This window comes from Rutidosis leptorrhynchoides, chromosome 1, assembly GCF_046630445.1.
Source record: "Rutidosis leptorrhynchoides isolate AG116_Rl617_1_P2 chromosome 1, CSIRO_AGI_Rlap_v1, whole genome shotgun sequence".
Taxonomy (NCBI): Eukaryota; Viridiplantae; Streptophyta; class Magnoliopsida; order Asterales; family Asteraceae; genus Rutidosis; species Rutidosis leptorrhynchoides.
Window position 1 is genome coordinate 134651736 of NC_092333.1, and position 27439 is coordinate 134679174.

The 27439-nt window shown below is 33.7% G+C and overlaps 1 protein-coding gene across 1 annotated transcript in view; it reads left to right on the top strand.

Annotated features, from left to right (window-relative positions):
• The first annotated feature begins 6889 nt into the window (after positions 1-6889).
• Positions 6890-27439, top strand: part of LOC139889304 (uncharacterized) — a 47229-nt gene continuing 26679 nt past the window's right edge. The window contains exon 1 of the mRNA XM_071872267.1: positions 6890-7006. Within this exon, the coding sequence (XP_071728368.1) occupies positions 6890-7006 (117 nt within the window). The remainder of the gene's footprint in view (positions 7007-27439) is intronic.

Genomic DNA, 27439 nt, shown 5'->3' on the forward strand with positions numbered 1-27439 from the left:
AAAATAATAATATCATTAATGATACTAATAATAATACTAATTACAATAATATTAGTAATAACAATATAACATTTTACATTTATATCCATTTTCATAATAATATAACAATACTAATATAGATATTAATATTGAAAGTAATAATAATATTACTTAACAATTATAGTTTAACTTATAATTAAATTTATTATATTAGATATTAATATTACATGTTATAAATCTTATGATATATATAATAATATTAATAATAATAATAATTCTTAATGACAATACATAATATTAATAATTCTTAATTCAAATGATTTAATTTTTATCATTTCCAATCCCTACATTTATATATATATATATATATATATATATATATATATATATATATATATATATATATATATATATATATATATATATATATATATATATATATATATATATATATATATAGTTATTTGCAACAATTGTCCGTGAATCGTCGGGAATGGTCAAAAGGGGCAAATGCATTCATGTAAACTGTTCCAAAGTTTTCAAGACTCGATTTAATAGACTTTGCTTATTGTGTCGAAACCATATAAAGATTTAGTATAAATTTGGTCGGAAATTTCCAGGTCGTCACAGTACCTTCCCATTAAAGAAATTTCATCCCGAAATTTGAGTGACGTGATCATGGTTAACAATAAAAATGTTTTCATGACGAATATGAGTTGATAAGTAGAGTTTTATCATCATTGAGTAATATGGATAAGATAATTCGATTATTCGAAGAGTACGAGTGAAGCTATCACAAGAGAGTGAAATGAGATAATAAAGGTTCATTCTTAACTTTTGAAGTTGTCTTGGTTGAATTCCAGAATTCAAGGGATTTAAAGAAATCTTCGAAATCTATAAGATCTGATTATTCGAGATTTAATGGAATTAGGATCTCTTAAATGCGGTCATCTGTCTCGATTGTTACGTCTGATTTTTCCTTTATAAATTAAACTCTTCCGTTCCATTATTCCCACCATTCCTGTACTTTCTTTCTTAGTTCGTACATCCAAAAGATTGTGAAAATGCTTAATCCCATTTTAATCCTTGATATTTTCCTAATTATCATTTCTGTCATCCTTCTTTTCAATCTTCCACCAGAAAAATCTGTTTACTTGTACTATTTCCTTGGGGTGATACTATTCTTAATTATACCGTGTCTTTATATTGCTATCCATATTAATATCCACGGTTTGTAACCTCCGTGTTGTTATTGGGCTTTATATTTTCTCTTATATTTTGGAGCTCTTTGCCTTTTTATTATCTTCTCGATGTCTAGTAAAGCGAGTAACGGTCCAGAATTCATAAGTATTAAGTTTCAAAATGAACATGGTTAATGTTCTAAGAGAGAATCTGTAGTGGCACAATCTTGATTGGTTAAATTACCAGAATACCTCGAAAAAGACCGAATTATCAAGAAAAATATTTTCTTGATATGTTTAGAGGTTAAGTAGAATACCAGAGTCGTGTAACATGGCATATGATGACGTTATGATCTGTGAATCATCACATTCCATTAGAAACTCAGCATGACTTACTGTAATATAATCACGTTGATCAAGTGTTATTATATTATACTAACTCATGCATCAGTTTCCAACACTACTTCAAAAACATTCATAGTTTAAACTCGAAAGTTTATAGAATATAGAAACTAACAGTTTCTTATATGATGTAACACTGATAGCGCGAAAAGATAAATGATTTCGGATAAGAATAGTTATGAAAATATCTTCAGAAATATCGAAGATATTTATGACGATATTTTGGAATTTCTAAGATCGAAGGTTGATGAAGAAAAGCAAGGATTTAGAATAAATAAGGAGCAAGATATTCGCTGAAGAGTTCATCAGATACAGAATCATCTGAATTCGTTAAGTACAGGTTTAGTCCTTGTGATTTGTCCACGGTCTCCTTTATAGTTTGCTCAATCCATTTTTCAGTTTCAACTTTTCTGAGCTTTGCCAACATACTATCCTTTATCATCAAACTTTTGGTTGTTAAGATCGTTTACAGTTTTTGTTGATTCATTCAGCTTTTTCAGCATTTCGATTATTGATTCTCAGACTGGGTGCTTTTCAGAATTTCAGAATGGAAGATCATAATTCTAAGATATAAATGTTATATGTATACATATAACTGTTGATGCAGAAATGCTACGAGATTCAAAATACTGATTGCTGATTTCCAGTAATTGGTATGGCAATTCTCGTTACAAGATGCGGATGAGTATATGATAGGGTTTTGATAAAAATAATAATTTTTCAGAAAGTCAGAGATCAATGAAGTTGCTGGTACATCTACTGATAATGTCACGGAATATAAAAGGTTCCTCGGTAACGAAGGCGAAAAGACAACGTATATATCATGGTTATAATAAGGCTAATCCGACTGAAAAGTCGAAGTTGACTTGCTGGAGCTGTGATAAAATTGGCTATTTTGAAAAAGAACTGCAAAGTTATTTTGGGTAATAATAACACTAATGGAATTAGCACAGCTACGTGTTAAATATTTACTCAGTTTTCCGAGAGTTTTTCAGGTGCATGATTATTTCTTAAATCTTTCTTCTCGTAGATGAAGTGCATTTGGTTCCTCCTCTAGATTGAGGTGTTTTTAAGAATCATGAAAGGTTTGAACGCAGATTGTAATCATCAAGATACAAATGAGGTTTAAGATGAAATCAAGTGGCAAACTTGAAGAATTGTTTAGTTTCATATGTTATAATCAATATTTTAATTCATTTTAATTGTCCAATGTTGGCAGTCCACAGTCAATAGTCCACAGTTAACAGTCCAATAATTCATATATAGTTTAATATATAATATTCGAATTAATTAATACGTATCATGACCCGTGTACATGTCTCAGACTCGATCACAACTCAAAGTATATATATTATTGTAGAATCAACCTCAACCCTGTATAGCTAACTCCAGCATTACTGCATATAGAGTGTCTATGGTTATTCTAAATAATATATATAGATGCGTCGATATGATATGTCAAAACCTTGTATACGTGTCCTGATATTTAAATGCGTAAATAAAGTATTTAAATGACGATAAATAAAGTGCGTAAAATAAAAAACAGAAATTAAATTACGATAAATAAAATTGCCAGAATATAAATTGCGATAAATAAATTGCGATAAATAAAATGTAATCAGTTAGCTAGGAACAGTTAGCTAGAATTTTGTTAGCGTGGATTCTTAATAGAAATTCTCATAGTTAATTCATTTGTTTCTAACAAATTTTATTTTGTCCAATGTTTTCTTCATTATGCCACTTGTTGGATTCTGATAGATCAAAATCTAAATATGAAATTGAATAAAAATGGTTATTTTTGCGGTGAACGGATACGTATATCGGTGGTTGTAAATAGGATAGTAAATGACTGTTGAATTAGATTTGAAAGAATGTACAGTGTACTTATTAATGTGAAATCTAAATATTTCTCGGGTATTATCTACCCGTTAAAATGTTTTCACCATTAATCATTTGTACAAAAGAATTTTTAATTACAATCTTTATGAAAATATACTTATATATATATATTCTCTTCAGATGTAATCATGGATTTAATGAGTCAATATGATATTAGACTCATTTGATTTACTGTTAGAACAAGGATATATAATCTCTAAAACATTAGAGATTACATAATTGCCATGTCGAGGTACAGAATGAGATGTAGAACAAGATAATCGAGGTATAGAATGAGATGTTGAGGTACAACAAGATAAAACATTAGAACAAGATAATCGAGGTACAACAAGATAATTGATGTAGAACGATACGTAGTATGATGATTATAATCGAGGTACAGAATGAGATGTTGAGGCGTGTGTTGTTGATGGTACGGGTGCTGTTGCTGGTGGTTCTGTTGATGTCGGTGATGTTGTTGAAGCTGGTAAGTTTTGCACCATATTCTCCAAATTTATTACTCGAGCGCGAAGCTCGTTGACTTCTTCCATTATTTCGGGATGATTGTCGGTCAGAACGAGCAGCTGAATAAGGTTTAGAATTGTGGATAGAATATAATCGTGACGAGCTACCCTGGAAATGAGGCTGAAAATGGTGTTTCAGATAGGTTCGCCGGTAAGTGCTTCAGGTTCATTGTCAAGAGGTGAATTCGGTTGGTGGGAAGGATCGCCTTCTTCGCGTCTTCATTGACTAAGTAACAACGAACCCATCAGATGAATTGGGGATTGCTGATTGGTTGATTCATTCTGGTGACACTGCTTTCGGAGCTTAGGTGAAACTCATGTCGGAATAGCACTCGGAATTCGAAGAACTTGAACTAGTGACGAGTTCCATTTCGTACGATTGAGTAAAGGGTTTTTCGGTATGAAATGATTTTTCGGCTATCAGATGGTATTCTAATTACATAGAATATCTATATATATAGAACAAAAGATTTTGTAGAATACGAAGGAATTTACGGAATATATGTCAGGCAAAGTTTACAGTAACAGATACGCTAAGATATGAATTTTGTCTATACACTATTCATGTAATCAATGCAGTAAGATGTGTCTAGACTAAGAATGATAAGCAAATGATTCCCTAAGAATGATAAGCATGTAATTTTTTACACGAAATGATAAGCAAAACTTTTGACATGCATACACGGTCGAAGTCCAGACTCATTAATGCATCCTAACAACTACTAGTTAGACACACTAATGCAAGACCTGGTTTGCTAAGACCACCGCTCTGATACCACATGAAGCGACCCGTCCTAATCTGTGATGACCCGGGAATTTCCGACTAAATTTAAACTTAATCTTTATATGATTTCGATACGATTATATATTTTTGTCATGATAAGCAACATCTGTAATGTTGAGTCTCAAAAATTTTGAACTGTTTCATATATTCAATTGACCTTCGACCATTCCCGATGACTCACGAATCACTATTTGTAGATAGATATGTGTGTATATATAAATAAATAATAAATTATAAATTGAAATATTATATGTTGTTGTTATTAAATTTAATTATGTAAAATAAAATAAAAATATGATATTATGAAAATTATTATTAAAAACACATCTATATAAATAAAGTATATTAAATGTATATTTTGTGGTTTTAAATTTATTTTGTAATTGTCAGTAGCACTCAATTATCATTCGATCGATATTAAACAAGTTAAAAACGAACTTTTGTGATTTTAAAATGAACGGTGATTCGAAAATGAGTTATACAATTTATAGGTTTGTTCATAATGAATTTAGGAACTATTTGTTGAATTTTAAAACTTTTTATATTTTACTTGGGGTTGGGAGCTAATAATTAATGTAATTTTTATTTGATAGTTAATGATTAAATTTTATACCATAATGACCAAAATAAATAAAGCTATTTAATTTAAAAATATGAAAAAAAAATTCGAAGACTTTTATCACTGATTAACAACGGAGTACGAAATTTAGTCCGTGAATGGTGACGGCTAACTTTCTTACACGTTTATTTTTAAATAATATTATAATTATTATTATATTATTATATATTAAAATATCTATTACTATATATGTATGTATTACGGGTATATAGATATGAGTGGATGGATATTGATATTAGGTGGTAGTCAATTAATCATCACAACAACTTTACTTGCTTGTCTGCCATATTATGCTGTCAATTCCCAACTTTATCAACAAGTTGATATTAATCAACTACACAATCAAAACTGAACCCTTTGCTCAACGAGTTCAAACGATACCCAAACCACAACCCTCGAACTCTTTCATATTTTTTCTTATGTAATGTAAACCATCACCGAAGCGCCACCACCTTCTCTCTCTCTCTCTCTCTCTCTTCTTCCTCTTTCCATTTCTCTTCGTAAAATGCCATCAATAACCACCCAAACAACCGAGTTCCACCACCTCACCTCCATCACAAACCTTCGACGTGATGCCACTGAGATAAACGATTTCAATAGGGGCCCAATTAACAGCTGTTTGTGTTGAACTAGGCATGCTAACTCTTCGACGTGATGCCACTATTGCTTTTTTTTTTTTTCGTGAACCCATTACTAACAACCATCATCAACCATCGAACCTTCAATCATCAAAACGCCACCATTTTGAACTCACACAAACCTCCACTTGCAAACTGATGTAACTTCTGCCTTTGTTCGATTACCATCAAATCCTCAACAAACCGCCAATATTTTTCTGTTGTTACTTGATGCTACTCGCTTTCCTGTTTAATTCTTGTCCGAGAACACACCACGATCTCTATGAAACCCACCCTCACATTTTCGAACAACCTACTTTCTTTATGCTGCTATTTTTTTCTGGTTAATGGAACACCTTGAAAACAATTAAAATGCTAATGTTAACCTGCTGCTATACTTGACTCACGTTTCATTTTTTGCTGCAACTGTTTTTCTTGTTTTTATGCGGAATAAAACCATAAACCATCACTCTAAACAGTCTTACTGCTACTTGCATCTACTCGTTTGTTTCTTTTTACAAATGAACCCAAAAGCCTAACATTACATTTTGTTAATGTCAGTCCACTATAAGCCTATGTTGGTTTGAAGTATTATATCTCAAGCCCAACAATTTATTATGGTTGTTTGTGGCCCTTTTATGAATCGAATTACACTAATGCTTTTGTTCGAATAAAAATCACAATCGAACCATGGTGTTGTTGCTTAAACCTTTTTCCTGTCTTATCTCACCATTTATGAGCCACCTGTTAAGCTATTGCTTCGAACATTTGTTGCTAGCTTAATCGAAACCCACAAAATTTTGAATGAAAATGATTATGATACGTAATATCTAGTTCGATGATGAAGAGGTTGTACATAAAAGGATTATGTTTTAATGTTATCAATGAGAATGTTAAGATAAGTGATGATGATGAAAAAGGTTAATGGTGATGATGAGGATGATATTACAAGTGATGATAATGATGATGATTACGATAAGATAATGAAGATGATGGTGAATGAACGTCGAGTGATGGCGACCGTATGATGATGATCGTGAGTTGATGATGGCGTATAATATTATGATAATGATCGTGATGAAGGTGAGTATGATGATCAAGACGGTGATAAAATGAAAATGAATGATGATGATATCATGATGAGATGATTAAATGATCGAAGTATGATGATGATGATGATGATAAGAGACTATGGTGATTATGAAGAAGGATGACAATGATTATGATGATGATATATGATGGCGAGGTACATTATGATGATACAGAATGATGAGAATGATAGTGATGAAGATGATAAAATTATTTGGTATATGTTATATAATTAAGTATGCGATATATATAACAAGAAGTATTAACGGTTCAATGGTTAAGTATGTTTCGGGTGAACGGGAGGTCGCGGGTTCAAACCTGGACTTGGGCATTATTTTTAGGGCTACTTCCTTGAGGTAGTTATCTATCTATTTATTATTATTATTATTATTATTATTATTATTATTATTATTATTATTATTATTATTATTATTATTGTTGTTGTTGTAAAATAAAACAACTTTTATTTATTGTTATTATCAATATTATTTTATCAAATAACTATTAGTTATATAAAACTATATTTACTACACATAACATAACTATATTAATACTTTTATAATAAATATTAATAAATATAATTAATAAGGTTATTAATGAAAAACCTAATTAAATAGCAATTAAATCTCTAATAATATATAAATTTGTTCGATTACCATTTTATGTGTTAATATATATATATATATATATATATATATATATATATATATATATATATATATATATATATATATATATATATATATATATATATATATATATATATATATATATATATATATATATATATATATATATATATATAAATGATATAGGTTCGTGAATCCAAGGTCAACCCTGCATTGTTCAGTTGTTCAATGGCGTCATATGTATTTTTACTACGAAATACAGTATTGTGAGTTTTCATTAATCCCCTTTTAAACGCTTTCGCAATATATATTTTTGGGACTGAGAATGCATGCGCTGCTTTTATAAATGTTTTACGAAATGGACGCAAGTGATCGAAACTACATTCTATGGTTGGATTATCTAATCGAATATTCCCTTTTTATATAGTCTGGTAATCTAAGAATTAGGGAACAGAAACCCTAATTGACGCGAACTCTAAAGATAGATCTATCGGGCCCAACAAGCCCCATCCAAAGTACCGGATGCTTTAGTACTTCAAAATTTATATCATGTCCGAAGGAGGATCCCGGAATGATGGGGATATTCTTATATGCATATTGTGAATGTCGGTTACCAGGTGTTCAATCCATATGAATGATATTTTTGTCTCTATGCATGGGACGTATGTTTATGAGAAATGGAAATATGAAATCTTGTGGTCTATTAAAATTATGAAATGATTATTTATGTTAAACTAATGAACTCACCAACCTTTTGGTTGACACTTTAAAGCATGTTTATTCTTAGGTATGAAAGAAATCTTCCGCTGTGCATTTGCTCACCTTAGAGATATTACTTGGAGTCATTCATGACATATTTCAAAAGACGTTGCATTCGAGTCGTTGAGTTCATCAAGATTATTATTAAGTCAATTATAGTTAGATATATTATGAAATGGTATGCATGCCGTCAACTTTCAATGTAATGAAAGATTGTCTTTTCAAAAACGAATGCAATGTTTGTAAAATGTATCATATAGAGGTCAAGTACCTCGCGATGTAACCAACTATTGTGAATCGTTTGTAATCGATGTGGACTTTGTCCGGATGGATTAGGACGGGTCATTACATAATCCATCTGGACGAATACATTACATTTGGTTACATCACGAGGTACTTGACCTCTATATGATACATTTTATAAACATTGCATTCGTTTTTAAAAGACAAACTTTCATTTACATCGAAAGTTGACGGCATGTAAACCATTTCATAATATATCCGACTATAATTGACTTAATAATAATCTTGATGAACTCAACGACTCGTATGCAACGTCTTTTGAAATATGTCATGAATGACTCCAAGTAATATCTCTAAAATGAGCAAATGCACAGCGGAAGATTTCTTTCATACCTGAGAATAAACATGCTTTAAAGTGTCAACCAAAAGGTTGGTGAGTTCATTAGTTTATCATAATCAATCATATCCATAATTTTAATAGACCACAAGATTTCATTTATTCAATAATCATACACTCGTAAGTGTTAAAAATTCATTCGTATGGATTGAACACCTGGTAACCGACATTAACAAAATGCATCTAGAATATCCCCATATATAATCATCGAAGTACTAAAGCAGTTCAAATTCTCTGACTGAGGCGTGTCACATCCCATAGATCTATCTTTAGGATTCGGGTCAATTGGTGGCAATTATAATAAACACCAATTCTTAGGTTACCAAGTTCAACAAGGGCGATATCCGGTATAACAATTCAACCATAGAATGTAGTTTCGATTACTTGTGTCTATTTCGTAAAGCATTTATAAAAGCGCATGTATTCTTAGTCCCAAAAATATATATATTGCAAAAGCATTTAAAAGGGGAGCAAATGAAACTCACAATACTATATTTTGTAGTAAAAATACATATGATGAAACTGAACAATGCAGGGTTTGTGAAATGTCCCGTTCATATTGATTATAAACGTTCCATATTAATTGATTTCGTCGCGTGGTTTTGACCTCTATATGTGACGTTTTTCAAAGACTGCATTCATTTTTAAAACAACCATAACCTTTATTTTATCGATAAAGATTTAAAAAGCATTACATAGATTATCAAATAATGATAATCTAAAATATACCGTTTACACACTACCATTACATAATGGTTTACATTAAGAATATATTACATCAAAAATAAGTTTCTTGAATGCAGTTTTTACACAATATCATACAAGCATGGACTCCAAATCTTGTCCTTATTTTAGTATGCAACAGCAGAAGCTCTTAATAATCACCTGAGAATAAACATACTTTAAACGTCAACAAAAAATGTTGGTGAGTTATAGGTTTAACCTATATATTATAAATCATAATAATAGACCAAAAGATTTCATATTTCAATATACATCCCATACATAGAGATAAAATTCATTCATATGGTGAACACCTGATAACCGGCATTAACAAGATGCATATAGAATATCCCCATCATTCCGGGACACCCATCGGACATGATAATTTCGAAGTACTAAAGCATTCCAAATTCCAGAATGGGGCTTGTTGGGCCCGATAGATCTATCTTTAGAATTCGCGTCAATTTGGGGGTCTGTTCCCAAATTCTTAGGCTACCAAGCTAAAAAGGGGCATATTCGGCTTCGATCATTCACCAATATAAAGTAGTTTCATTTACTTGTGTCTATTTCGTAAATCATTTATAAAATTGCATGTATTCTCATCCCAAAATATTATATTTTTAAAAATGGGACTATAACTCACTTTCACAGATTTTTACTTCGTCGAAAAGTAAGACTTGGCCACTGGTCGATTCACGAACCTATAACAAATATGTACATATATATCAAAGTATGTTCAAAATATATTTACAACATTTTTAATACATTTTAATGTTTTAAGTTTATTAAGTCAGCTGTCCTCGTTAGTAACTACAACTAGTTGTCCATAGTTAGATGTACAGAAATAAATCGATATATATTATCTTGGATCAATCCACGACCCACTGTATACACGTATCAGGCTAGATCACAACTCAAAGTATATATATATTTGGAATCAACCTCAACCCTGTATAGTTAACTCCAACATTACTGCATATAGAGTGTCTATGGTTGTTCTAAATAATATATATACATGGGTCGATATGATATGACAAAACATTTGCATACGTGTCTATGGTATCCCAAGATTACATAATATATTAGAATACATGTATAATACAATACAAGTTAGCTAGGATATGATTTGTATAGAATTGTTACAATATTTCCCATAGCTACAACAATAAAAAAAAAAAAATATCCAATCTTGTTTTACCCATAACTTCTTCGTTTTAAATCCGTTTTGAGTGAATCTAATTGCTATGGTTTCATATTGAACTCTATTTTATGAATATAAACATAAAAGTATAGGTTTATAGTTAAAAATACAGTTTAAAAGTTATTTTTGTAAAGGTAGTCATTTTAGTCGAAAGAACGACGTCTAGATGACCATTTTGGAAAACATACTTCCACTTTGAGTTTAACCATGATTTTTGGATATAGTTTCATGTTCATAAGAAAAATCATTTTTCCAGAAAAACAACTTTTAAATCAAAGTTTATCATAGTTTTTAATTAACTAACCCAAAACAGCCCGCGGTGTTACTACGACGGCGTATGTCCGGTTTTATGGTGTTTTTCGTGTTTCCGGGTTTTAAATCATTAACTTAGAATATCATATAGATATAGAACATATGTTTAGTTGATTTTAAAAGTCAAGTTAGAAGGATTAACTTTTGTTTGCGAACAAGTTTAGAATTAACTAAACTATGTTCTAGTGATTTCAAGTTTAAACCTTCGAATAAGGTAGTTTTATATATATGAAACGAATGATGTTATGAACATCATTACTACCTCAGGTTTTGTTGCTAAACCTACTGGAAATGAAAAAAGTAGATCTAGCTTTAAAGGATCCTTGGATGGCTTGAAAGTTCTTGAAGCAGAATCATGACACGAAAACAAGTTCAAGTAAGATTTCTACTTGAAATAAGATTGTTATAGTTATAGAAATTGAATCAAAGTTTGAATATGAGTATTACCTTGTATTAGAAAGATATATTACTGTAAATAAGAAAGATTTCTTGAGATTGGATGATCACTTTACAAGATTGGAAGTAAGCTAGCAAACTTGGAAGTATTCTTGATTTTATGAAACTAGAACATATAGAATTTATGAAGAACACTTAGAACTTGAAGATAGAACTTGAGAGAGATCAATTAGATGAAGAAAATTGAAGAATGAAAGTGTTTGTATATGTTTTTGGTCGTTGGTATATGGATTAGATATAAAGGATGTGTAATTTTGTTTACATGTAAATAAGTCATGAATGATTACTAATATTTTTGTAAATTTATGAGATATTTCATGCTAGTTGCCAAATGATGGTTCCTACATGTGTTAGGTGACTCACATGGGCTGCTAAGAGCTTATCATTGGAGTGTATATACCAATAGTACATACATCTAAAAGCTGTGTATTGTACGAGTACGAATACGGGTGCATACGAGTAGATTTGTTGATGAAACTAAACGAGGATGTAATTGTAAGCATTTTTGTTAAGTAGAAGTATTTTGATAAGTGTCTTGAAGTCTTTCAAAAGTGTATGAATACATATTAAAACACTACATGTATATACATTTTAACTGAGTCGTTAAGTTATCGTTAGTCGTTACATGTAAATGTTGTTTTGAAGCCTTTAGGTTAACGATCCAGTTAAGTGTTGTTAACCCATTGTTTATTATATCAAATGAGATGTTAAGTTATTACATTATCATGATATTATGATCTATTAATATATCTTAATATGATATATATACATTTAAATGTTGTTACAACGATAATCGTTACATATATGCCTCGTTTCGAAATCCTTAAGTTAGTAGTCTTGTTTTTACATATGTAGTTCATTGTTAATATACTTAATGATACGTTTACTTATCATAATACCATGTTAACTATATATATATATATCCATACATATGACATCATATAGTTTTTAAAAGTTTTAACGTTCGTGAATCACCGGTCAACTTGGGTGGTCAATTGTCTATATAAAACCTATTTCAATTAATCAAGTCTTAACAAGTTTGATTGCTTAAGATGTTGGAAACAGTTAATCATGTAAATAACAATTTCATTTAATATATATAAACATGGAAAAGTTCGGGTCACTACAGTACCTACCCGTTAAATAAATTTCGTCCTGAAATTTTAAGCAGTTGGAGGTGTTGACGTATCTTCTGGAAATAAGTGCGGGTATTTCTTCTTCATCTGATCTTCTCGTTCCCAGGTGAACTCGAGTCCTCTACGAGCATTCCATCGAACCTTAACAATTGGTATATTGTTTTGCTTAAGTCTTTTAACCTCACGATCCATTATTTCGACGGGTTCTTCGATGAATTGAAGTTTTTCGTTGATTTGAATTTCGTCTAACGGAATAGTGAGATCTTCTTTAGCAAAATATTTCTTCAAATTTGAGACGTGGAAAGTGTTATGTACAGCCGTGAGTTGTTGAGGTAACTCAAGTCGGTAAGCTACTGGTCTGACACGATCAATAATCTTGAATGGTCCAATATACCTTGGATTTAATTTCCCTCGTTTACCAAATCGAACAACACATTTCCAAGGTGCAACTTTAAGCTTGACCATCTCTCTAATTTCAAATTCTATATCCTTTCTTTTAATGTCAGCGTAGCTCTTTTGTCGACTTTGGGCGGTTTTCAATCGTTGTTGAATTTGGATGATCTTCTCGGTAGTTTCTTGTATTATCTCTGAACCCGTAATATGTCTATCCCCCACTTCACTCCAACAAATCGGAGACATGCACTTTCTACCATAAAGTGCTTCAAACGGCGCCATCTCAATGCTTGAATGGTAGCTGTTGTTGTAAGAAAATTCTGCTAACGGAAGGTGTCGATCCCAACTGTTTCCGAAATCAATAACACATGCTCGTAGTATGTCTTTAAGTGTTTGTATCATCCTTTCGCTCTGCCCATCAGTTTGTGGATGATAGGCAGTACTCATGTCTAGACGAGTTCCTAATGCTTGCTGTAATGTCTACCAGAATCTTGAAATAAATCTGCCATCCCTATCAGAGATAATAGAGATTGGTATTCCATGTCTGGAGATGACTTCCTTCAAATACAGTCGTGCTAACTTCTCCATCTTGTCATCTTCTCTTATTGGCAGGAAGTGTACTGATTTGGTGAGACGATCAACTATTACCCAAATAGTATCAAAACCACTTGCAGTCCTTGGCAATTTAGTGATGAAATCCATGGTAATGTTTTCCCATTTCCATTCCAGGATTTCGGGTTGTTGAAGTAGACCTGATGGTTTCTAATGCTCAGCTTTGACCTTAGAACACGTCAAACATTCTCCTACATATTTAGCAACATCGGCTTTCATACCTGGCCACCAAAAATGTTTCTTAAGATCCTTGTACATCTTTCCCATTCCAGGATGTATTGAGTATCTGGTTTTATGAGCTTCTCTAAGTACCATTTCTCTCATATCTCCAAATTTTGGTACCCAAATTCTTTCAGCCCTATACCGGGTTCCGTCTTCCTGAATATTAAGATGCTTCTCTGATCCTTTGGGTATTTCATCCCTTAAGTTTCCCTCTTTTAAAACTCCTTGTTGCGCCTCCTTTATTTGAGTAGTAAGGTTAGTGTGAATCATTATATTCATAGCTTTTACTCAAATAGGTTCTCTGTCCTTTCTGCTCAAGGCGTCGGCTACCACATTTGCCTTCCCCGGGTGGTAACGAATCTCAAAGTCATAATCATTCAATAATTTAATCCATCTGCACTGCCTCATGTTCAGTTGTTTCTGATTAAATATGTGTTGAAGACTTTTGTGGTCGGTATATATAATACTTTTGACCCCATATAAGTAGTGCCTCCAAGTCTTTAATGTAAAAACAACCGTGCCTAATTCCAAATCATGCGTCATATAATTCAGCTCGTGAATCTTCAATTGTCTAGACACATAAGCAATTACTTTCGTTCATTGCATTAATACACAACCGAGACCTTGCTTTGAGGCATCACAATATATCACAAAATCATCATTCCCTTCAGGTAATGACAATATAGGTGCCGTAGTTAACTTTTCTTCAACAATTGAAATGCTTTTTCTTGTTCATCTTTCCATTCAAATTTCCTCCCTTTATGCGTTAATGCAGTCAAGGGTTTTGCTATTTTGGAAAAATCTTGGATGAATCTCCTGTAATAACCAGCTAGCCCTAAAAATTGGCGTATGTGTGTCGGAGTTTTTAGGGTTTCCCACTTTTCAATGGTTTCAATCTTTGCTGGATCCACTTGAATACCTTCTTTGTTCACTATATAACCGAGGAATTGAACTTCTTCCAACCAAAATGCACACTTTAAAAACTTAGCGTACAGTTTTTCTTTTCTTAACAACTCTAGCACTTTTCTCAAATGTTCTTCATGCTCTTGGTCATTCTTTGAGTAAATAAGTATGTCATCAATGAAAACAATGACAAACTTGTCAAGGTATGGTCCACACACTCGGTTCATGAGGTCCATGAACACAGCTGGTGCGTTAGTCAACCCAAATGGCATAACCATAAACTCGTAATGACCGTAACGCGTCCTAAAAGCAGTCTTTGGAATATCATCCTCCTTCACCCGCATTTGATGATACCCAGAACGTAAATCAATCTTCAAATAAACCGACGAGCCTTGTAGTTGATCAAATAAGTCGTCGATTCTCGGTAGTGGGTAACGGTTCTTGATGGTAAGTTTGTTCAACTCTCGGTAGTCGATACACAACCTAAATGTACCATCCTTCTTCTTGACAAACAAAACAGGAGCTCCCCATGGTGATGTGCTTGGTCGAATGAAACCACGCTCTAAAAGTTCCTGTAACTGACTTTGTAATTCTTTCATTTCGCTGGGTTCGAGTCTGTATGGAGCACGAGCTATTGGTGCAGCTCCTGGTACAAGGTCTATTTGAAATTCAACGGATCGATGTGGGGGTATTCCCGGTAATTCTTTCAGAAATACATCGGAAAATTCTTTTGCGACGGGAACATCACTGATGTTCTTTTCTTCAGGTTTAACTTCCTTGATGTGTGCTAGAATGACGTAACAACCTTTTCTTATTAGTTTCTGCGCCTTCAAACTACTAATAAGATTTAATTTTGCATTGTTCTTCTCTTCGTACACCATTAAAGGTTTTCCCTTTTCACGCATAATGTGAATCGCATTTTGTAACAAACGACCTCTGCTCTCACCTTTTTCAACCAGTCCATACCAATTATTACATCAAAACTCCCTAACTCGACTGGTATTAAATCAATTTTAAATGTTTCATCCCCCAGTTTAATTTCTATATCCCGACATATATTATCTGCTGAAATTAATTTACCGTTTGCTAATTCGAGTAAAAATTTACTATCCAAAGGCGTCAATGGGCAACTTAACTTAGCACAAAAATCTCTACACATATAGCTTCTATCCGCACCCGAATCAAATAAAATATAAGCAGATTTATTATCAATAAGAAACGTACCCGTAACAAGCTCTGGGTCTTCCTGCGCTTCTGCCGTATTAATATTGAAAACTCTTTCGCGGCCCTGCCCATTAGTATTCCCCTGATTCGGGCAGTTACTTCTAATGTGGCCTAGTTTTCCACATCCATAACAAACAAAGGCGGCATTACTTGTTTCACCACTATTTGTTCCTTTAGTTCTGTTAAACTTTGGTCCGTAGACCTCACACTTTTTCACACCATGGCTAGTTCTTTTACACTTGGTGCAAAATGTTGTGCAGAACCCATTCTGGTGGTACTCTTCACACCTTTGGCATTTTTGGTTTTTTTTGCCATTGTTGTTATTGAGGTTGTTGTTGGGATTGTTATTGTTGTTGGAATGGTTATTGTAGTTGTTGTTGTTGTTGGGACGTTTATTGTAGTTATTGTTGGGATTGCGGTTATTGTTGCGATTGTTGTTGCGGTTGTGGTTGTAATTGTTATTGTTGTTGTATTGGTGACCCTTGTCACTGGTTTCTTCCCACTTTCTCTTGAGTTGTTTCGTGTTGGCTTCTTCGGCCGCCTGCTCTTTAATTCTTCCCTCAATCTGATTTATGAGTTTATGAGCCATTCGACTTACCTTTTGTATGGAAGCGGGCTCGTGTGAACTCACATCTTCTTGAATCCTTACTGGTAACCCTTTTATAAACGCGTCGATCTTCTCTTCTTCATCTTCGAACATTCCTGGACATAATAGGTACAACTCTGTGAATCGTCGTTCATATGTGGTAATGTCGAACCCTTATGTTCGTAACTCTCTAAGCTCTACCTTGAGCTTATTGACTTCGTTGGTAGGACGGTACTACTCGTTCATCAATTGCTTGAATGCCAACCACGGTAGTGCGTAAGCAGCATTTTGTCCTACCTGTTCAAGATAGGTGTTCCACCACGTTAACGCAGTACCTGTGAAGGTATGCGTAGCGTACTTAACTTTATCCTCTTCAGTACACTTACTTATGGCAAACACCGATTTGACTTTCTCGGTCCGCCGTTTCAATCCAATTGGTCCTTCAGTTCCATCAAATTCCAAAGGTTTGCAGGTAGTGAATTCTTTGTAGGAGCATCCTACACGATTTCTTGTGGAATTAGTGTCATAACCGTCCTTAACCATAAGAACGAGTTAGATAACGTATGATTTCATTGCGAGGTATTGACCTATATATGCGACATTTTTAAAAGAACAACTGCATTTATTTTACATTACAAACCATAACTCTTATGTTAATACAAGCTTTAGACAATATAAAGATGATTATCGTTTAGCGATAATCTTAGACTTACAAACTTTACATGTGATGATGACAATACGATTTCTAGCATATTTTACATTACAATTCCTCGGATATGCAGTTTTATTTTTGACACAAATATGCATACTCAAGATCTTCCTTAAATTCAACATGTTGCAGCGGAAGCTTTTAGTTATCACCTGAGAATAGACATGTTTAAAACGTCAACATAAAGTTGGTGAGATATAGGTTTAATGCCGGCAGCGATATAAATATAGACCACAAGATTTCATTTGTAAACATTTTAATAAAAATATTCTAAGTGGTTGAGCACTTGGTAACCATACTTAACATTTAATCACGTCGCATATTCCCTTTATTATGAAATCTTACTACACCTTACCAAGTGTAGTCACGAAACGAAGTACTGTGCAACCGTTAAATACTGGTCGTCCAGTCCGGTTGGGGTTGTCAGGCCCGATAGATCTATCAACAGGATTCGCGTTTACAATACCGCTGTAAATAATAGTTACCAAGCTACAGGGAAGTATGCCAGTGGTACAACTCAACGTAGAATATATTTTTCAGTTACTTGTGTCCATAACGTAAACATAAAATACATGTATTCTCATCCCGAAATACTTAGAGTTTAAAAGTGGGACTATATACTCACTTTTGCCTTGAAGATATATATATATTTTGACTTGGTCTCCGGTTGATATCACGAACCTATCCATATATAGTTTATCAATATATTTCCATTTTAAACAATCGTCACATATATATACTTATTATACTTTTAATAGTTTTAATAATTTCTTAGTCCGTAGTTAGCAGTCCGATGTTAGTAATTCAATTTTAATGGTTCATATTTAGGTGTTTAATAAATAAAACCCCCATCGAAATAAATAAAACCCCATCGTATTTGTATTGGTCGGGATTAATCTTGACCCACGGTACCGGTGTTGTCAAATGACGTGTTGCGTACATAAAGTACCGGTGTTGTCAAATGACGTGTTGCGTACAATCATGGGATCTTATGATTAATCTTCTCGTATTGTTTACGGGTGGTCCTGAAATATATAAAATTAAATTATGAGTACATATATATAAAATATCATGTTATTTTAGAAAGATGTGATTCATTTAATTTTTCTCCAACTATTTTCGTGGCTAAACTAGTTTTGGATATCCGATCTTGTTTTGGTCATAGTTTCTTCGTTACAACTCCGTTTTCGTTGGTTCAACTTGCCACTTCCTTGGATCGAGTTCTTCTTTAAGACTATGAACTGTAAATACCTTAGTTTGTATTTGAAATCACAGGTCATAGGTCAAACTTTGGTGAAACTTATGAAGTTAATCATTTTCCCTTATGTAAACAACATTAAATGATTATTTTTCTAAAAATACTTATACTTTGAGTTATATCATAAAATTTTTATGTGTTATCATATTCATAGTAAATATCATTTTTCCAGAAAATAAACCTCCAATTCAAGGTTCAAAATAGTTTTTAATTATCCAACCCAAAACCGCCCCCGGTTGCACTCCGACGTCGTAAAAACAGTTTTTAAGGTGTTCTTCGAAAAACCAAGTTATACCTTGTTAAATTAGCATATATTTATGATATATTACATGTCTTGAAGTATTTTAAAAGTTAAGTTAGAAGGATCTATTTAGTTTGAAAACATTCAAACTATGTTCTTGTTGTTAAAATTTTATACCATAAAATAAGATAGCTATATATATATGAATCGAATAAGGTTATGAACAAAGTTACTACCTCAAGTTACTTGGACAAGATTGCTGTAAAAGAGGAGTAAAAACCTAGAACCAAAAGAGTGATGGAATTGGATGAAAGATTGGAAGTAAACTTGTGTTCTTGGAAGGATTCTTGAAGTGTTTTTGTAAGGGTTTTCTTATGATGATTAAGTGATGTTTTTGGAACTAGATCTTCATGGTTGTGAGCTGAGATGGTTAAGGGGTTTAAGGCTCATAAGTGTGTGTGTTTTTAGCTAGAGAATTGAAGTAAAAATGAATCAAAATGATGATCCCCCATGGCTCTTAAAAAACGTGAATGGGGGGAACCAAGACAAAATTTTAGTTTGTAATTTTATGTATTTAGTCAAGCAATCATACAAAAGTAATTACCTTATACATAAGGCATGAACAAGGGCTGGTTGGTGGTGATTTGATGTGTATTTACCAATAGTAAATACGTATAGAAGCTAGGTATGATACGAGTACATATACTCTAGATATACGTATAGAAATCTTGTGAAAACGGAATGAGAATTCAAATATAGCTATCTTTTGTGAATATACTTATATGGTTTTATGTATTTAAGTCCTTAAAAAGTGATTAAATACATTATATATACGATATATGTATAAACATTATAGGTCATAAGTATTTATGTCAAATAACGTTACGTATGGTTATCGTTTTGAAAACTTAAGTTAGTAGTTTCAAAATATACTTATAACTTATTGTTATTAATACAAAATGAGATATTAAAACATCCATAAATCATGTTAAATATGTATATATACATATATATACACAAACGTATAATTATCATATATTATATAGTTCGTGATATCATCGGTCAAACTAGACGGTCAAACGTTGTGTAAAACTCTTTTCGAAAACATAAGTTTCAATAATTTGGATTGCTTATCATGTTGGTAAGGTTTAATTTATGTAAATATTAATCTTATAAGTATAAATTGATCGAAAAATTCCGGGTCATTACAGTACCTACCCGTTAAATAAATTTCGTCCCGAAATTTTAAAATTTTACCTATTTTGCGTCATCGGGAAACAAATGTGGATATTTTTGTTTCATCTGATCCTCCCGTTCCCATGTAAACTCGGGACCCCTTCAAGCATTCCAACGAACCTTAACGATCGGTATATTGCTCTGCTTGAGCCGTTTAATTTCACGATCCATGATTTCGATTGGTTCTTCGATAAATTGTAGTTTCTCGTCGACATGGATTTCTTCAAGAGGAATGGTGAGATCTTCCTTTGCAAGACACTTCTTAAGGTTTGAGACGTGAAATGTATTATGTACTCCGGCGAGTTGTTGCGGTAATTCGAGTCGATAAGCTACCGGTCCAATGCGTTCGATGATCTTGAACGGGCCTACGTACCTTGGGTTCAGTTTACCCCTTTTGCCGAAACGTATTACACATTTCCACGGTGATACCTTTAACATAACCATGTCCCCGATCTGAAACTCTAATGGTTTCCTTCGGACATCGGCGTAGCTCTTTTGGCGGCTACGGGCTGTTTTCAATCTCTCCTTGATTTGTACTATCTTCTCAGTCGTTTCGTGTATGATCTCGGGACCAGTTAATTGTCGATCTCCTACTTCATTCCAACAGATGGGAGATCTACACTTCCTTCCATACAGTGCTTCGAATGGTGCAGCTTTAATGCTCGCATGATAACTATTATTATATGAGAATCCTGCTAACGATAAATACTTATCCCATCCGTTTCCAAAATCGATCACACATGCCCTGAGCATGTCTTCAAGAGTCTGAATTGTTCTTTCACTCTGCCCGTCAGTTTGCGGATGATATGCGGTGCTCATATCCAAACGAGTTCCTAGTGCCTCCTGTAGTGATTGCCAGAACTTTGAGGTAAATCTACTATCACGATCAGATATAATGGAAATAGGTATTCCATGCCTTGAAACAATTTCCTTTATATATAATCGTAATAATTTCTCCATTCTATCCGTTTCTTTATAGGCAAGAAATGTGCAGATTTGGTGAGACGATCAACAATTACCCAAATGGTATCGTATCCCCAGGCAGTCTTTGGTAACTTCGTGATGAAATCCATGGTAATACCATCCCATTTCCATTCTGGGATTTCTGGTTGTTGAAGTAGCCCTGACGGCTTTTGGTGTTCTGCTTTGACTTTGGAACAAGTTAAACACTCCCCAACATATGTTGCAACGTCTGTCTTTAAATTAGGCCACCAATAATGTGTCTTAAGATATTGGTACATCTTTCCAACTCCAGGATGTATCGAGTATCTTGTCTTATGTGCCTCATTCAATATCAACTTCCTTAATCCACCCAACTTCGGTACCCAAATACGGTTTGCAAAATATCGAATTCCGTCTTCCCGTATAACGAGTTGCTTCTCATACTTCTTCATTATTTCATTTCTTATGTTTTCTTTAGTAAGTGCTTCTCGTTGAACTTCTTTGATTTGTGAGTTGAGATTCATGCGAATTTTTATGTTCATTGCTCGTACTCGAATTGGTTCTCGTTCCTTTCTGCTTAGAGCATCGGCCACCACATTCGCCTTCCCGGGATGATAACGAATTTCACAATCATAGTCGTTTATCAGCTCGACCCACCTACGTTGCCTCATGTTCAGCTGTTTCTGATCAAAAATATGTTGAAGACTTTTATGATCAGTGAACACAGTGCATTTAACCCCATACAAGTAGTGTCTCCATATCTTCAATGCAAACACGACTGCTCCCAGTTCTAAATCATGCGTCGTATAATTCCGCTCGTGAATCTTCAATTGTCGGGATGCGTATGCAATAACTTTCTTCCGTTGCATAAGAACGCAACCAAAACCTTGTCGCGAAGCGTCACAATATATTTCAAAATCATCGTTCCCTTCTGGTAACGATAAAATAGGCGCCGTAGTTAACTTCTTCTTTAGTAATTGAAATGCACTCTCCTGCTCAGATGTCCATTCATATTTCTTCCCTTTTTGCGTTAACGCTGTCAACGGCTTAGCTATTCGGGAAAAATCTTGAATAAACCTTCTATAATAACCGGCTAAACCCAAAAATTGGCGTATCTGCGTTGGTGTCTTAGGAGTCTCCCATTTTTCAATGGCTTCAATTTTTGCTGGATCAACCTGAATTCCTTTGCTACTAACAACGTGGCCAATAAATTTCACTTCTTTCAACCAGAAAGCACATTTAGAAAATTTAGCATATAGCTTTTCTTTTCTCAACAACTCTAATATTAACCTTAAATGCTGCTCATGTTCTTGCTCACTCTTGGAATAGATAAGAATGTCATCAATGAAAACGATAACAAACTTATCTAAATACGGACTACAAACTCGATTCATAAGGTCCATGAATACAGCTGGCGCATTTTTCAACCCAAACGGCATGACCAAAAATTCGTAATGACCATAACGTGTCCGAAAAGCAGTTTTCGGTATATCTTCTTCTTTGACGCGTAATTGATGATAGCCCGATCTTAGGTCAATTTTCGAGTACACACATGATCCTTGGAGTTGATCAAATAAGTCGTCAATTCTCGGTAGTGGATACCGATTCTTGATAGTTAACTTATTTAATTCACGATAATCTATACACATCCTAAAAGATCCATCTTTCTTTTTAACAAATAGAATCGGAGCTCCCCACGGTGAAGTACTTGGTCGTATGAATCCACGATCCAGTAATTCTTTTAACTGACTCTGAAGTTCTTTTAACTCGGAAGGTGCAAGTCTATATGGAGCACGGGCAACTGGTGCAGCTCCTGGTACTAAATCTATTTGAAATTCTACAGATCTAAATGGAGGTAATCCCGGCAACTCTTTCGGAAAAACTTCAGGAAAATCTCTTGCCACAGGCACGTCGTTGATGCACTTCTCTTTTTCTTTCTTTTCGACTTTATTAACATGTGCTAGAATAGTATAACATCCCTTTTCTAAACACTTCTTGGCTTTCAAACAGCTAATGAGTTTTAGCTTTGAGTTACCCTTCTCTCCATAAATCATCACCGGCATTTTATCCTTACAAGGAATGCGAATTGCCTTCTTGGCACACACAACTTCAGCTCCTACTTTGGACATCCAGTCCATGCCGACTATTACATCAAAACTTCCTAATTCTATAGGTATTAAGTCAATTTTAAATGTTTATCCGGCTAAATTTATTTTACAATCGCGGCAAATTTTATCGGCTTTAATTAGTTTACCATTAGCTAACTCAATCATGTACTTAGCATCTAGAGGTAATGATGAACAATTCAATTTAGCGTAAAAGCCTCTACTCACGTAACTTCTATCGGCACCAGTATCAAATATAATAGATGCGGATAAGTTATTAATGGTAAACGTACCCGTAACAAGCTCCGGGTCTTCACACGCCTCTCTAGCATTAATAACAAATGCTCTTCCATGTGCAGATCCATTATTCTTCTCTGGATTCGGACACTGGCTCTTATAGTGACCTTGTTTTCCACACCCATAACAAGTAATGGTAGCCAAAGCAGTTCTATTTGCATTGGTGGCAGGAGTCTTGGTACCATTTGTATTTGTAACGAGAGCCCTACAATCTTCAGCAAGATGACCCTTTCGATTACATTTGTTGCATACCACATTACAGTAACCAGAGTGATGTTTGTGGCATCGGTTACATAAAGGATTTTGTCCTTTGTAACCAAAGCTTAAACCACTACCCGCACCTTGCGTGATTTCTTGTTTCTTAAAAGATTGTTGTTGGTTACCTCGATCATAATTTCCATTCCACTTTCTTTTGTTACCTGATACCTTCACATCAGTATTGGATACTTTCTTATCCATGATGACCTGATCCATTAGCTCGTTTGCCATGGTTATAGCTTCATGAATTGTCTTAGGTTTCGATGCTGTAACATTTGCCTTGACCTTTTTGGGCAAACCATCTTTGTACATTTCAATCTTCCGTTCTTCGGTTGGAACCAATTCAGGACATAGCAAAACTAATTCCATGAATCGCTGATTGTAGTTGGTGATTTCAGTACCAACAACCTTCAGGCTTCGTAATTCATCTTCCAACTTCCTAACCTCGTTCCTTGGACAATACTCGTTGATTAACATTATTTTGAATTCTTCCCATGGGGTATCATAAGCTACATCTCCTCCTACAGCCTTCACGTAATTTTTCCACCACGTGAGTGCACTATCTTGTAAAGTGCACGATGCATACTTGGTCATGTCCTTTTCAACACAACCACTGATTTTAAACACAGTCTCCATCTTTTCTATCCATCGGGTTAAACCGATCGGTCCTTCTGTTCCACTGAATGATGAGGGCTTGCAAGCTTGAAAAGTCTTGTAGGTGCATCCTACACGAGGATTTGGGTTAACTGCAGCAGCTCTTGCAGCTTCGACCCATAACATTCTGTCGTTCACTCACTGGTTGATGAATTCCTCGACTTCTTGTTCCGTCATTCGATTCAATCGCGCCATTTCCTAATGAAAGAAAATAATTATTCACATGGAATATTATAGATGTAGTGTGTATTTATAGTACATTATAGCTTGTTAACAATATGAACCAGGTATTATTATAAAAGCCTTTTCTTCTTATTAGCATTTTATAATTATATCTAGGGTAGTACCTACCCGTTAATGTTCATACTTAATAGCTTAGTACAGAACCAATTACTACCATCTAAATAATACTTAACCATGGAAAATTATTGCATTTCATACTTCACTATTTTACATATGCTTATCTTACATCGAACATTAAGCAAACCACACTAATAATATTATACAAAACATTATATGATCCCATGGTTTAATACGGCAGCGCATCATTTGGTCTATTTTCTAGGACATTTAGGTTCAAGGAATGGCCTAACGCTTATCCTAGCTGTCTGCCTATATTTTGGCTGTGGGTCTGAAGAACTAGATGCCGGGATAGAACGAATAGGAATAGCGGGAATAGGGGTGGTAGTGTCTAGTGGAGTTGGTGCCACATCATCCTCTTCGAGATTTGAATTTTCTAATTCATTAGCCTTTCATTTCTTTCCTAGTTCGAACTTGTCTTTCGTAATTTCCTGTATTTCTTCCTCGGGTTCACTTTCCTCCTCGGGTTCACTTTCCGGGTTCCCTATAGTTGGTTCATCCGAAATTTGTGAGTCTTCCCCAAAGATATTATTTTCGTCATCGGATAGGTTAATGACTGAAACACCATCTGAAGATTCTGATTCGGAGTCGCTGAATGTGATAATAAGTTTTGAGCCCGAAATCTATCACACAACAACTAACCCATTAGTACTACATAATATTTACATATAAATTTTAACCAACAATGATAAGCAATGGTTGTTAAATCAGACCCGGTCAAAGTCCAGACTTACTAATGTATCCTAACAACTTATCAGTTAGACACACTAATGCAAACCTGGTTCGCTAAGACCACCGCTCTGATACCACATGTCATAACCCGTCCTTAACCATAAGAACGAGTTAGATAATGTATGATTTCATTGCGAGGTATTGACCTCTATATGCGACATTTTTAAAAGAACAACTGCATTTATTTTACATTACAAACCATAACTCTTATGTTAATACAAGCTTTAGACAATATAAAGATGATTATCGTTTAGCGATAATCTTAGACTTACAAACTTTACATGTGATGATAACAATACGATTTCTAGCATATTTTACATTACAATTCCTCGGATATGCAGTTTTATTTTTGACACAAATATGCATACTCAAGATCTTGCTTAAATTCAACATGTTGCAGCGGAAGCTTTTAGTTATCACCTGAGAATAGACATGTTTAAAACGTCAACATAAAGTTGGTGAGATATAGGTTTAATGCCGGCAGCGATATAAATATAGACCACAAGATTTCATATGTAAACATTTTAATAAAAATATTCTAAGTGGTTGAGCACTTGGTAACCATACTTAACATTTAATCACGTCGCATATTCCCTTTATTATGAAATCTTACTACACCGTACCAAGTGTAGTCACGAAACGAAGTACTGTGCAACCGTTGAATACTGGTCGTCCAGTCCGGTTGGGGTTGTCAGGCCCGATAGATCTATCAACAGGATTCGCGTTTACAATACCGCTGTAAATAATAGTTACCAAGCTACAGGGAAGTATGCCAGTGGTACAACTCAATGTAGAATATATTTTTCAGTTACTTGTGTCCATAACGTAAACATAAAATACATGTATTCTCATCCCGAAATACTTAGAGTTTAAAAGTGGGACTATATACTCACTTTTGCCTTGAAGATATATATATTTTGACTTGGTCTCCGGTTGATATCACGAACCTATCCATATATAGTTTATCAATATATTTCCATTTTAAACAATCGTCACATATATATACTTATTATACTTTTAATAGTTTTAATAATTTCTTAGTCCGTAGTTAGCAGTCCGATGTTAGTAATTCAATTTTAATGGTTCATATTTAGGTGTTTAATAAATAAAACCCCCATCAAAATAAATAAAACCCCATCGTATTTGTATTGGTCGGGATTAATCTTGACCCACGGTACCGGTGTTGTCAAATGACGTGTTGCGTACATAAAGTACCGGTGTTGTCAAATGACGTGTTGCGTACAATCATGGGATCTTATGATTAATCTTCTCGTATTGTTTACGGGTGGTCCTGAAATATATAAAATTAAATTATGAGTACATATATATAAAATATCATGTTATTTTAGAAAGATGTGATTCATTTAATTTTTCTCCAACTATTTTCGTGGCTAAACTAGTTTTGGATATCCGATCTTGTTTTGGTCATAGTTTCTTCGTTACAACTCCGTTTTCGTTGGTTCAAGTTGCCACTTCCTTGGATCGAGTTCTTCTTTAAGACTATGAACTGTAAATACCTTAGTTTGTATTCGAAATCACAGGTCATAGGTCAAACTTTGGTGAAACTTATGAAGTTAATCATTTTCCCTTATGTAAACAACATTAAATGATTATTTTTCTAAAAATACTTATACTTTGAGTTAAATCATAAAATTTTTATGTGTTATCATATTCATAGTAAATATCATTTTTCCAGAAAATAAACCTCCAATTCAAGGTTCAAAATAGTTTATAATTATCCAACCCAAAACCGCCCCCGGTTGCACTCCGACGTCGTA